The following is a 14,369-nucleotide window of genomic DNA, read 5'->3' as shown; positions in this document are numbered from 1 at the left end:
ATATCTTGAGATGAATGAAAATGAGAATACAACATAACAAAATTTATGAGATACAGCAAAGGCAGTCCTGAGAATGAAATTTATAGCCCTAAATGCCTCTATTAAAAAAGAAGAAAGAACTAAAATCAAAGAACTAACTAAACAACTGGAGAAACTAGAAAAAGAACCACAAACTAATTGCAAAGCAAGCAGAAAGAAATAACAAGGATTAGAGCAGAAATAAATAAAATTGAGAACAAAACACACAAAGAGAAAATCAACAAAACCAAAATCTGGTTCTTTGTGAAAATCAATAAAATCAACAAAGCCTTAGCAAGACTAACAAAGAAAAAAGAGAGAAGATGCAAATAAATAAAATCAGGAATGAAAGGGCAGACATTATGGCTGATCCCATAGAAATAAAAAGGATCATAAGAGGATATTATGAGAAATAGTATGCCAGCAAATTAGACAACCTAGATGAAATAGACAAATTACTAGAAAAGCACAAACAACCTACATTGACTCTGCAAAAAAATACAGGAACTCAACAAACAAGTCACAAGCAAAAAGATTGAATCAGTCATCAAAAATCTTCCAACAAAAAAAAGTCCAGAGGAACTGAGGTGACTCAAATAATTGAGTGCTTCTCTGCCACATGCGAGGTCCCATGTTCGGTTCCCAGTGCCTCCTAAAAAGAAGACAAGCAGACATAGAGAGCACACAGCAAGTGGACACATAGAGCAGACAGCGAGTGCAAACAATGAGGGGTGAGGTGGGGGAATAAATTTTTTTAAAATTAATCTTTAAAAAAAAAGCCCTGGACCAAATGGTCTCAAAGGTGAATTCTACCAAACATTTCAAGAATTGACACAATCCTATTTAAACTCTTCCAAAAAATTGAAAAGGAGGGACAATTAACCAGCATATTTCATGAAGCCTTCACCCTGAGATCAAAGCCAGATAAAGGCACTACAAGAAAAGAAAATCACAGACCAATAACCATAACAAACAAAGATGCAAAAATTCTAACAATATACGTGCAAATTGAAGCCAACAGCGTATTTTAAAAATTATACATCACAATCAAGTGAGTTTTATCTCTGTATGCAAGTGTAGTTCAACCTTAGAAGATATATTAACATGATACACCACATTAACAAAGGGAAAGAACCACATGATCATCTTGATTGATGCAGAAAAGACATTTGACAAAATCCAGCATCCTTTCTTGATAAAAATGTTTCAAAAGATAGGTATAAAAGGAAAGTTCCTCAAAATAATAAAAGGCATATATGAAAATCCCACAGCCAACACTGTATTCAATGGGGAGCGGTTAAAAGCTTTCCCTCTAAGCTCAAGAATAAGACAAGGATGTACACTGTCACCACTCTTATTCAAGATTGGGCTAGAAATCTAACTAGAGCAAGTAGGCAAGAAAAAGAAATAAAAGGCTTCCAAACTGGAGAAGAGGAAGTAAATTTCTTACTATTCACAGATGACATGATCCTATATTTTCAAAAGCCTGAGACATCTACAACAAAGCTGCTTGAGCTAATAAATGAGTTTAGCAAAGTGGCAAGATACAAGATCAACATGCAAAAATCAGTAGTGTTTCTATACACTAGTAATTAGCAAGCTGAGGAGGAAATCAAAGAAAAAAATCCAACTTACAAGAGCAATAAAAAGACTCAAATATCTAGGAATTAATTTTACTAGGAATGTAAAGCATCTATATTCAGACTATAAAACAATGGTAAAAGAAATAAAAGAAGACCTAAACAAATGGAAGGACTTCCCATGTTCATGGATTGGAAGACTAAACATTGTGAAGATGCCAATTCCACCCAAATTGATTTATAGATTCAGTGCAATACCAATCAAAATTCCAATAGCCTACTTTAAAGAAATAGAAAAGTCAATTACCAAATTTATTTGGAAAAGAAAGGGGTCCCAGATAGTCAAAAACATTCTAAAAAAGAAGAATGAAGTTGGAGAACTCATGCACCCTGACCTTGAAGTGTATTATAAAGCTACAATGGTTCAAACAGCATGGTATTGGCATAAAGATAGACACATTGGTCAATGGAATTGAATTGAAAGTTCAGAAATAGAGCCTCACCTCTATGGTCAAGGGATTTTCAATAAGCCTACCAATCCACTTTTCTGGAACAGAACAGTCTCTTCAATAAATGGTGCTGGGAGAACTGGATATCCATAACCAAAAGAATGAAAGAAGACCCCTATCATAGTCCCTATAAAAGAGTCACTCAAAATGGATCAAAGATATAAACATTAAAGCCAGGACCATAAAGCTCCTAGAAGAAAATGTAGGGAAACATCTACAAGATGTTGTAGTAGGTGGGGGTCTCTTAAACCTTACACACGAAGCACAAGCAACAGAAGAAAAAAATATATAAATGGGACCTACTCAAAATTAAACACTTCTGCACCTCAAAGGACTTTGTGAAGAGGGTAAAAAGGCAGCCTACTCAATGGGAGAAAATATTTGGAACTCACATAACCAACAAGGGTCTAATATCCATGATATATAAAGAGATCCTACAACTCAACAATAAAATGACAAATGACCCAATTAAAAAATGGGCAAAAGGGCTGAATTGTAATCTTCAGACCCCCTCATTGGGAAAGCTTCTCAATAAATTTCCTGTCTGCAATCCTCAGTCTCTGTGTCCCAGTGAGTACTGTTTCTCTAAAAAATTATTAAATAAAAAATACAACAAACAAAAAACAGAAGAAAAGAAAAGAAAAGGAAAAAAAGGGCAAAATACTTGAATAGACATTTTTCTAAAGAAGAAAGACATAATAACTAAAATAACACATGAGGAAATATTCAGCATCACTGGCTATTAGGGAAATGCAAATCAAAGCTACAATGAGCTATCATTTCACACCTACTAGAATGGCCAGTTAACAAAACAGATAACTACAAGTGTTGGAGAGGATGTGGAGAGATAGGAATATTTATTCACTGTTGGTGGGAATGTACAATGGTACAGCCAGTGTGGAAGTCTGTTTGGCAGTTCCTAAGGAAGTTAAATATAGATCTTCCATGTGATCTGGCAATACCCAGAAGAACGGACAGCAGTGACATGAACAGATATCTGCACACTGATGTCCATAGTAACATCATTCACAATTACAATTACCAAAAGATGGAAACAACCCAGGTGTCCATCGGCTGATGAATGGACAAACAGTGGTATACGCACATGATGGAATATTACTCAGCTGTAAGAAGAAATGAAGTCGCGAAGCATATGACAATATGGATGAACCTGGAGGACATTATGTTGAGTGAAGCAACGTAGGCACAAAGGACAAATATTGTATGGCTTTGCCATTATGAACTAAATATAATGAGCAAACTCATGGAGTTAATAACTAGAATATAAGTCACCAAAGAAAGAAAGTGGCGAGAGAGTGGTAAACTTAGGTTTAATCTGTGCAGAATTGGTAAAAAAAAAAAAAAAGTTGTTTGTAATGTTTGGAAATGAATAGAAATGTGAAAGCACATCATAGGATTTGTAATTAGCAGTGCTGGCTTACGAGTATGATAGTGGTTTGTTTTTCTGTTTGGTTTTTTTGTGTGTGGAGAGAGTAATGAAAATGTTCCAGTGTTAATTAAAGTGATGAGTGCACAGCTTGGTCATTATACCAAATGCCATTGATTGTACACTTTAGACAATTTATATGACTTATGAACAAAAAAAATAATAGGGTGGTTCAGAAAAATACACCAAATGTAAGATATTGACTATAATTTGTAGTAATATTTTGACTATGCTCTTTCATAATTTGTTACAAATGCTTCACAAAAATGCAAGTTATTTGTGATGGGGTGATGTATGAGAGCCCTGTATGATATATGCAAGCTTGTTTTGTAAATTCACAACTTTTACTATACACACTGTTTATGTATATTCATGTATGAATGATATACTTCAGTAAAAATTTTTTTAGGCAGTACTGGGGATTGAGCCCAGGACCTGACACATGTGAAGCAGGTGCTCAACCACTGAGCTACACCTGCTCCCCTCAGTAACTTGTTTTTAAAATGAAAAACTAAAACAACTTAAATCTCAATCCACACCCAGCAGTCATTCTTTCTCTCTCCACAGAGTGATCAAGAGATCTCTTCCATTACAGGTTACACAAAGTTCTAGAACTCTTCATCAGTCAAGTGCAAGTGTAATAGTGTAGCTGTTACCCACACTTACCCCAGTGTAACCCTCCACAATTACCACCTGGGAAGAAGCACTCTCTAAGATCTCCATAACCTTCCTGCATCCATCCTAAGACATTCCATTCCTAAGATTGTCCCAATGCATTCACATTCCTGTTCACATTCCTCTGTCCCTGAAGCCTGACCCACACTTCGTGCAGCAGTCCTGTCACCCCAGGGTTGTGGAGCACAGGCTGCACCGCCTGTCCTGGCGCAGGCAGAATGCGACCTGAGGTCCACTGAGTCTTCACCCTCTGCCACATCTCATGAACCATTATCCCTTCCCCAGGGGTGGTCCAACATCACTTCTAAATTGCCTGTGCAATAGGTGTGTGTGTGGAGTACACACTCTTCTCCATGGGCCTCCACTGCCAAACACTGTGCTAAGAACTTTACATAAGATTGTTTAATTCAAGTTTCAAGTAAGGAGGATCTTCAAAGCTGTGGCTCACTTCTCTGTTGCCTATTTTGGACATAACTGCTGTTACAAATGGTTCTCAGCTTTCCTGCCTTCTGACAAGCCGACTGAGACAAGAGTCACCATAGTCTCCCCACTGGTGGTAAATCCTAAATTCACACACCCCAGTAATACTGGGACAGTAATACTGGGACTCTAGCTCTGCAGCCTCACCTGCAAGAGGCTTGTCATACACTCTCTTTGTACTCAACAGCTCTAACAAATTCTCACCTTGGTCACTCCAAGCAGGGACAGACTCAAGAGAAAGATGCTGAATATGGATATCAGGCTATTCTATATTTATTGCTATCCCTCTTCTTACAGCCCATGAATTGGCAATGGTGGAAGAGAGTCTATCTAGGTTTCCTTATGACAACCACTGTTTCATGTCCATCTTTGTAGTGAACACTATTGATAGCATACAGCAAATTCATCCTGGAACCTCTCTTATTTCTCCCCAACAGAAGCCTGAATTTGTTTAGGACCAACTCTATTCCCTGCAGCTATGTATTACAAGGGAGGCTGGCTTGGTGCCAGTCCCAGCATCAGCCAGTAAGTCTTGATCAGTCTAAGCTGGTTGTATTCTTGCCAGTTACTGGATGATACAAGCACATGTGAAGTAATTCTGGTCAATGAAATGCTAGGGAAAGTCTGGTGGGGGACTTCTTGGAAAGTTTCCTTATTTTTAAAAAGAGAGAGAAGGGAAACCCACTTTTTCACTGTTGGATATTGTCATTGAACTGCTGCAGCCACCCTGGACGAGGTCAAAGCCAAAATGTGGAGGAGGGGAGAGTCAAGAAAGCAGCAGGGTAATAAGTAGCCCTGTCATGTATCACACAGAGCAACACTTCCTTTGAACTTACTATTATGTGAGATAACAAATCTCTTAATAGGATTTTTTTCCCTCCTAGATACCAGGGGCTGGGGACTGAACCTGGGACCTCTTACATGGGAAGCCGGCAACCAACCATCAAGCCACATTGGCTCCCCTGAGTTGGCGCCTTTGCCTGTCTTGCCCATCTTTGCTCTTTTAGAAGGCACTGGGAACCAAACCTGGGACTTCCCATGTGGGAGGTAGGTGCTCAACAATTGAGCCACATCTGCTCCCTTAACAGATTTTGATCTTGTTGCTGCTGTTGGTGGTTTGTATGGGGTTTAGAAGCCTGCATTTAAGCATAGCTCTTCAGATCACAGCACCACAGCACTGCTGGTCTGTGCAAAGCCTTTCTCTCTCTCTCATCTACTCACTCACCTTCATTTATCCACTCATTTCCTATCTTGGTTTGGAACCTTGCAGGGGCACGCTCTGAGGTAAGGGCCGGGGACAAGTCGTTTATTTGGGAGGTGATCCCAGGAAGCACATGGAAGAGAGTGAGGAAGTGAGATAGGGAAGGGAAGGATATGTTAATGAGGAGTTTACTACTGTGGGCAACCAGGGATAACAAAACTGCGGATCCTCCCACTGGGGATCTCTAGGTAAAGAACATACCTTGGAGGAAGAGGATGTGGCTCAAATGATTGGGCTCCCATCTACCATATGGAGAGTCCTGGGTTCGGTTCCTGGGGAATCCTGGTGAAGGCAAGGTAGCCCACAAGGCAAGCTGGCCCACACAGAGAGCTGGCCTGCACAGAGAACTGATATAACAAGAGACACAGAGGAAAGACAACAAGAGACACAACAAACCAGGGAGCTGAGGTGGCTCAAGATACTGAGTGTCTCTCTCCCTCATCGGAAGGTCCCAGGATTGGTTCCCGTTGCCTCCTAAAGAGAAGACAAGAAGAGAAGACAAGCAGACACAGAAGAATGTACAGTGAATGGACACACAGAGCAGACAGTGAGCGCAAGTGGCAGGGGGGTGGGGAATAAATAAATAAAATAAATCTTTAAATACAAAATAAAACATACCTTGGAGTTATCCCAATTGCATGTTGTGGAAGCTGGGGTTTTAAAACCAACTGCCATCCCTCAATGGTTTAAGGATGCTTCCAAGGGCATTATCTCCCCAGTACTTTTTTTTTGTCTTTATTTTTTTAATATTACATTTAAAAAAATGAGTTCCCCATCTACCCCCCACCCCCCTCACCCCACTCCTCCCCCCATAACAACAATCTCCTCCATCATCATGAGACATTCATTGCATTTGGTGAATACATCTCTGAGCACCACTGCACCTCATGGTCAATGGTCCACATCATAGCTCACACTCTCCCACATTCCACCCAGTGGGCCAGGGGAGGACATACAATGTCCAGTAACTGTCCCTGCAGCACCACCCAGGACAACTCCAAGTCCCAAAAACACCTCCACTCCCCAGTACTTTCGACCTGCCCTGTGCATGGCTGAGCATGGGCCTGCGGTCAGAGAAGGTATGTAGGCCCAGAGTCACAGATATTCACAGTAGAAAGGTGGAGTGCTGAGCTGACATGGGTGGGGCCTTGACAGCATCGGCTACAGTCTCCTGCTTCCTCATAGGACTCCCCTGTAATGCATTTGACATGTTTTCTTAAATATGCATGTATCCTTGTAAAATATGTAATGTTTTGTGTGTGTTTTGTGTGTGTAATATGTTTTTATTTTAATTATGCATATCATACCATAATTCTCTCACCTTTTTCCATTTGACACTATGTTTTATATATATGCTGTTATACAGGCATCTAATTTATAACCTCTAACATTATGGTATTCCATAGTTTGCATCAACTATATTCTTAAGAACCAAATGGCAGTAAAGACAATAAATATAATAACTGATATAAACACCTTTTAAAGGGGTAAATAGCAGAATCATTGCAACTGGATATGAAATCAGTGAGCTGGCAGAACAGCTCCAGGTACTTTCCCAAGAGGTATCTGGAAGCAATGGGATGAAGATTACTAGAAAGTGTAAAAGATGGAGCACACAGGTGTCATTATCAATATAAGTATGATAGAAATCTGCAAGACGAGAAAAAAATAGAGAGGTAGAAATCATGGAAGATATCATGACCCAGAGAGAATATAATATATGCTAATGAATTTGGTAACCTGGATAAAATATATTTCTATGAAGATATGCATTCCAAAAAGGACATGAGAAATAAAAAACTTCAATAGAACAATATGCATAAATAAATTGAAATGATAAGTGGAGAGCATTCTCCTCACAATCTGCCAAAATGTAGACTCAGTTTACAAATGCATTATTTTACCTAAATCTGTACATGTTGTTTCATAAAATAGAAAAATGGCAGACGGGTGTAGCTTAGTGGTTGAGCACCCACTTTGCATGTACGAGGTCCCAGTTTCTGCCCCTGGTACCTCCTGAAAAAAAAAAAAGAAAAGCAATGAATGTGGCTTATTTATTTTAGGAGGCTAGAGTAATCCCGAATCAAAAACCAAATGCAAGAAATATTTGTATGTATATAGACTCACTTAAAAATGTCATTTCAAATTTTCATAAGTAATTTAAAAATATATTATCTAATTGCTTTTCAAACTTTTATCCCTGTAAATAACTAGTATCTTGTTAATATGATAATCTGTCAGTACATCTGGGTAAGGCCTTAGATTTGGCATTTCTAGCCAGCTCCCAGACATCGATGCTACTGGGTCACTTTGAAAACTTTGAATAACCAAGAGCTAAATATCTCCAATGGGATATAGTTGTCAATTAAAAAAAATAAGAGCAAAGAGTGGAACTCAGCATACCATATAATAAGGAATACTATGAAGCACTCTTCTTGTACTGGCACAGGAACAGAAAAATAGAAGTTCCATTTACTTACAATTTGTCCTTTCCCTATTGATTGTGGTTATGTTAAGCAGTTATATTAAGTTCTTATATGTACATGGTACTACTTTTCACCCATTTATTCTGTTCCATTGATTGAGAAGAATATCTTCTGTACAAGGTCTAGGGCAAGTCTTCTTAAGGCCCCAAAAGAAAACACTATAAGGCAAAAAATGTCATCAGTTTGCTTGCATAAAAATTGTTTCTCTTAAACGAATGAAACCATGATTAAAGTTAAACATCTTTAGACATTTATGACATCTAAAACTAACAAAGTATTAGTATTTATAAAATTTAAAAAGCTCTTGCAAATTGATGAGGAAAGAGAGGCAACCTAATGGAAAAATAGGGAAGAGGTATGAATAAAGGAAGATATCAAAGGGGAAGCCCCAATCAGCATAAAATATTTAAAGAAATGCTCAGATTCACTACTGCCTATCAGAATGACAAAGAATAGAAAAATGGAAAATGCCAAATTTTAAGTAGAATATGGAAGGATTTGCATTGCTATTGGGAATATAACTGGTACACCCATTCTGGAAAACAGTGTGTGTGTGTGTGTGTGTATGTGTGTATTTCAGAGAAGTTCTTACATAGGTCCATAAGGGGTGTGTACAAACTTGGAATTGTTTGTAGTGACAGAAGTTAGAAGCAACCTAGATGCCCATCAGCAGACCAATAGCTCTCCCCACCAGGCTCCTGCCTTGGAACATGACGCATCCCTGCTGGGCTGCCCATTTGTGCACAACGGATTGTACCTCCTCCGTGCTCTTAGAGGTGTCCTGGAGTTGATACTTTTGTTCCTTTCACCCAGACACTTTCCTTTCAATATGCGGTGTCTCTCGGATTGGGTAAGGGGAGGTAGAAAGCCCTTGCACTGGGCTGCCCCCTTCTCAGGAAGCAGCTTAGACGATAAATCCTGAGCGGCTGAGCATTTTCAGGGCCATTTCCAGGGCCCTGGAGCTGATGCTCAGCATATCCAGGGAGCGCGGTGAAGGGACCTCACTGGACACGCATGAGGTTTGGCGGGACTCGGTCTGTCACTTTTGAGGCTCCTGGGCTTTATGCATGAACTCAGAGGGACTGACCTTCTGATGCACCTGCCTTGTGGCCCAGCAGGGACCACCCTGACAAGGTGAGAAGTAAAGGAAGGTCCCGCTGATGGAGCCGTCCTAACTCCACACCTGCCAGCTGCTGTGGGGCCACCATCTCGGGGCTCCTCACGGCTCCTCTCCAGAGCCCAGGGTTGCTCTGGCCTCAGCTCACCTCTGACGGGCCTCTCTCTTGACTAGAGCTGCCAGGGACACGCAAGCCTGTACCGCTTCCAAGGGTTACACAACTTGGGGAAATGCCTGTGGGTGAAGAAACCCACTGATGTCCAGTAATTCTTCCTGAACAGTCCCGTAGGGGAAATGACCAGGAGGGACTTTCCCCAGGCACCATGTCTAGCTTGTCCTCTCTCCCCGTGAACCCAGAGGGAAAGATCCATATAAATACCAGGCACCTCTCAGGGACCAGCGGCTCTGCTCCCCCAGAAACCAGGTGAGAAGCTACTCAGATGAGCGATTTAAAAACAGCTTACTCTGCTTTCTCTTACTCAGCTAGACTGTAATTTCCTTTTGAAAATAATTATTCTGTCTTGGATTTATTCTCTATGACATCGGTGCTGGGCAGACTGAGCACCTGGCAAATGTTTCGATTTAATGAAGGCAACTTTAGAGAGTGACAATTTGGTCAGGACTCTCTTCCTCCATCAATGACACTTGACGCCCCCTCTAGAGTCTAGGGGGTCAGGGCTGGTTTGAGAACAGAGGGCTTGAGGAAGGTTCTGCTGCCAGGTTCCCTGGATTAGGCAGTAAGATTCTAATGCGAACAAATGGAAGTGAGCCACGGGGTCTCCTTAGAATGAAATCCCCAAGGGGTGCATGCCAGTCCTGCCTGCGTGGCCCTGACCCTCTCCTCTCATTTCAGCATGATGAAGCTTTTCACAGGCCTCGTGTTCTGCTGCCTGGTGCTGGGAGTCAACAGCGAACGAAGCTGGTGGTCGTTCGTCAGGGAAGCTGGTCAAGGTGACACTGTGGAGGACGCGGGGCTGGCATCCATCTGCCACTGATTCAGCCTGAGCACCCTGGCCAGAGCTTTGCCTCCTGCTCAGCGGGGTTCACATGTGGAGGCAACTTGGGTTGCTCTGCTCTGTGTAATAGACAGTGCAGGCCTCTTGGGTATTCTTTTTTTTTTTTTTTAAGATTTTTAAAGAAAATTTCTTTCTCTCCCCTCCCCCGCCCCAGGCGTCTGCTTTCTGTGTCCACGTGCTGTGTGTTCTTCTGTGTCCACTTGTATTCCTGTCAGCGGCACCAGTAATCTGTGTCTCTTTTTGTTGCATCATCTTGCTGCGTCAGCTCTCCATATGTGAAGTGCCACTCCAGGGCAGGCTGCACTTTTTTCGCGCTGGGCAGCTCTCCCTACGAGGTGCACTCCTTGTGCGTGGGGCAGCTCATCATATGGGTCAAGGAGACCCTGGGTTTGAAACCTGGACCTCCCATGTGCTTGGCAGATGCTCTTATCTGTTAAGCCAAATCTGCTTCCCTCTTGGGAATTCTTTAGACATATTGGAGACCATAGGATTTAAGCAAATGTGTTTTGCTGAGAAAGAAAAAAATATTATTCCCAGCTTAAAGGCTTGTTTGAGTGGAAGACACAAAAGAGGCCTGAAATTACCATAAAATTTCTCAGACCAAATTGCATAAAGTATGATTAAAGCTACCCATGAACACTTTTCTTTCCTCTTCTTCCCTCCCTCCCACCGTCCTTTCCTCCCTTCCTTACTTTACATTCCTAGTTGGATAATTTAGAGACTTTAGACTAGATCTTCCCAATGTTTCCTATAGTCAGTGACCTCTTCCTGGTTTGGTCTATTTTCTACCATTTTCCAGCCTTTTAATAGAAAAAAAGAAAAAGCAAAACAAAAGGGAAATTAACAGATATGAAACCTCTCCTGAGAACTGAGCACATTCATGCAATTTAGGTGTGCCCAGGTCTGAGGAGTTTCCCACGAAATGGTACTTTCAGTGCTAACTGGGAAGGTTGGGGCAAGCCCCGGCAGGGGCCACTCTACTTTAACATCCGAATAACCAGGAGAGGCAGGCACTGTTCCCCCAATTTGAAGATGAGAGAACTGAGGCCTAGATCATCGATTCTGTTGCACGGATCCTACTGCCAGTAGACGCAGAGTAGACACTTGAGCCCAGCTGAGCAGGATGCAAAAGCTCTTGCCAGGTAGATGTGTCTGATCAGCCATTTCCTAAGCACAGTGGTTATCAATCTCTGCTACACATTGGAATTACCAGGAGAGTATTAAAAATATTGATGCCTGGGCCCTACCCCAGGAGTCTAATGTAATTGGGCTGGGGTGTGGCCAGGGCATCAGGGCTTTAAAATCTCCCCAGGTGACTGCAACGTGCAGCCAAGGCTGAGAACCACAGCTATTGTGTCTCCTCGAGCAACTCATGTCATCACCACAGTCAGATTTGACAGTGTCACAATGATTTTTATGCCCCTACCAATCAGAGGGAATCAAGTCACAATTATCTGCACCGAGTTTGTAAGAATATATTTCTTTAAAGTGTGTAGTCAGAAGAGATATATGTTTGGAGCCTTTCTCAGAGTCTGCCTTTCACGTCCCAGTTCGTTCAAATGATCCACTGGATCTTCTAGGTACCTACATCTGTAATGGTGGTTCTCAACCAAGGGTGTGGCATTGAGATATGTTTGGTTTTCACAAATGGGGAGATGTCCTGCTGGTATTTAATTGGATAAGGGCCAAGGATGTTTCTAACACCCTGCAAGGCATAGGACAGCCCCCATATCAAAGAATTATCTGTCTCAGTATTTTAGTACTGCCAAAGTTAAGAAATCCTGTTCTAAAATAACACTTCCCTTCTGTTCTTTAAACTTATCCCATAGAGCCTAAAGGAGGTGTAGCACATGGCATCACAGCATCAGACAACCAAATACTGCTGTGCCCCACCTCTAAGGCTCTCATTATAGTTAGCTGGAGAAATTAATCAGACCTAAGGAATGCTCTTCTCAACCTGTCCCAGGGTGTTATGATCACTGGCTGAAATCTTGAAGTTAGCGGAAGGTTTTTCATTCCTTGATTTCTGTATAAATTGTTCTCAGAGTCTTTGTGTACCTCTGAAATGCCTTCTGCCATTTTCTTTCTTTCCAGGAGCTGCAGACATGTGGAGAGCCTACTCTGACATGAGAGAAGCCAATTACAAACATTCAGACAAATACTTCCATGCTCGGGGGAACTATGATGCCGCGCAGAGGGGACCTGGGGGTGCCTGGGCCGCTGAAGTGATTAGGTAGTGCAAGTTCCTGGGGATGCCAGGGAGGGGTGGGAGAACATGGCTGTCCTGCAGAGTGAGGAGGGGCAAGGACTGGAGAAGTCTTCTAAAGGGCCCGGAGCACCTTGACCTCACGCTGTTCCTGCCCACCCTCCCCTTGGTGTCCAGGGGCCTGCCTGGGTGGTCAGTAAAGCCAGAGCACATCTGGTGAAGATGTGTGAACCCTCCCCAAAAGAGTAGGGAGGGCCATGGAGTGATTCCAGCCCTCCGTCTCTGGGTGCCTGGGTGCTGCTCAGCCAGCGCCAGGGCAATCAGCCTGCACTGAGCTGGGCCTCTCTCCACCCAGGTCAGGACGTTAGCCCTCCTTCCTTGCGGATCGGCTCTCCTTGGCTGATCTCAAAGTCATCCTTTGGAAACACCAGGGAGTTGCGGGGAGGGGAGTCTGTTATAGATCAGCCTGGTCATTAATCTCCTCCCTCCTTCCTCCTTTCCAGCAATGCCAGGGAGAATGTCCAGAGATTCACAGACATTTTCAAGTTTCAAGGCAGTGGCCGAGGAGCGGAGGACTCGAGGGCTGACCAGGCTGCCAATAAATGGGGCCGGAGTGGCAAAGACCCCAATCACTTCCGACCTGCTGGTCTCCCCGAGAAGTACTGAGCTTCAGCTCAGGGCGGGAACACAGAGGTATTAAGGTCTGTGTCCACAGGTGCTAGTAAGGGTTTATCACAGGTACTGAATAAGTGCTGAAGAAATTGACTGTGTTGACAAATATTGGAAAGGTACACGTTATTCTTAACTAAGATTAGGAACTAATAGGTGATCAATAAATACCAACCTGAAGAACGAGCCCGTGTCCTTGTGTTTGTGCCCCACAGGGCTCTCAGCTGCCCCGAGCCTTTCACGGAAACTTCTAACCCTGAATGATCCTGAGTGACCATGATGCCAGCTTCTTAAATGGCCAGATGCATTTGCTGGAGTCATGCCAGTGGCATATCCCTTAGAAACTTAAATCTGGGAGAAGGAGGGACCACCGAAGCCATCAAACACGGCAGGCAGTCTGCACCATCCTGTCCCTGAATTAGACCCACTGCATGCTCCCCTCATTCTCTCCTGACCCCAGCCTTTCTGGCTAACTTGTTGCTATTTCCAGGACATTTCTTGTCCAGGCCTCCTCACTCCATGTCAGCTGTGTCCTGTCACCTCCTCTGCCCCTCAGGTCTTGGCCCCATTGCTTAAGTTCCTCATTAGTCTATGTCTTTGGTCACAGGGGACACAGATATGGAAGGATTGGATCACGGAATCCTGCTCCAGTGAGTGCCATCTTGATCATTTGTTCATTTATCAGCAATACCTACAAATCCAACATTACCCAATTTCTGTCCTTTGCATTTGAGTGCTTCAAAGCAATTTTCCTCATCTATTTTTACCAAATTATACAAAAGTTCCCAGAAAACAAAATATATAAAATAATGCAGGCAGACTAACAACATCAAGACTAGGGGTCTAGAGATCTTGAATTGCCTTTGACAATTGTGTTTCCTTGACAGCAAGCCATTTTCACTTCC

At 42.5% G+C, this 14,369-nt stretch overlaps 1 protein-coding gene across 1 annotated transcript; it reads left to right on the top strand.

Moving 5' to 3' along the window:
• Nucleotides 1–9,860: 9,860 nt before the first annotated feature.
• On the top strand, nt 9,861–13,650 carry LOC101437346 (serum amyloid A-2 protein). Its single transcript, XM_004484275.2, has 4 exons — nt 9,861–9,997; nt 10,427–10,524; nt 12,684–12,822; nt 13,299–13,650. Exons 1-4 carry the CDS (start codon nt 9,897–9,899, stop codon nt 13,459–13,461), a joined length of 501 nt encoding a protein of 166 aa, XP_004484332.2. The 5' UTR covers nt 9,861–9,896; the 3' UTR covers nt 13,462–13,650.
• Nucleotides 13,651–14,369: the final 719 nt, after the last annotated feature.

The sequence above is a fragment of the Dasypus novemcinctus genome, chromosome 10, assembly GCF_030445035.2.
Source record: "Dasypus novemcinctus isolate mDasNov1 chromosome 10, mDasNov1.1.hap2, whole genome shotgun sequence".
NCBI lineage: Eukaryota > Metazoa > Chordata > Mammalia > Cingulata > Dasypodidae > Dasypus > Dasypus novemcinctus.
The sequence above is the reverse complement of the archived record's forward strand: the minus strand, read 5'-3'. Positions and strand labels throughout refer to the sequence as shown.

Excerpts from the sequence above, each read along its gene's own strand:
- LOC101437346 (XM_004484275.2), top strand. The coding sequence starts at position 9,897 with ATGTCTAGCTTGTCCTCTCTCCCCGTGAACCCAGAGGGAAAGATCCAT. Across the intron at positions 9,998-10,426 it reads TCTGCTCCCCCAGAAACCAG|CATGATGAAGCTTTTCACAG; the intron begins GTGAGAAGCTAC and ends CTCTCATTTCAG. Across the intron at positions 12,823-13,298 it reads TGGGCCGCTGAAGTGATTAG|CAATGCCAGGGAGAATGTCC; the intron begins GTAGTGCAAGTT and ends CCTCCTTTCCAG.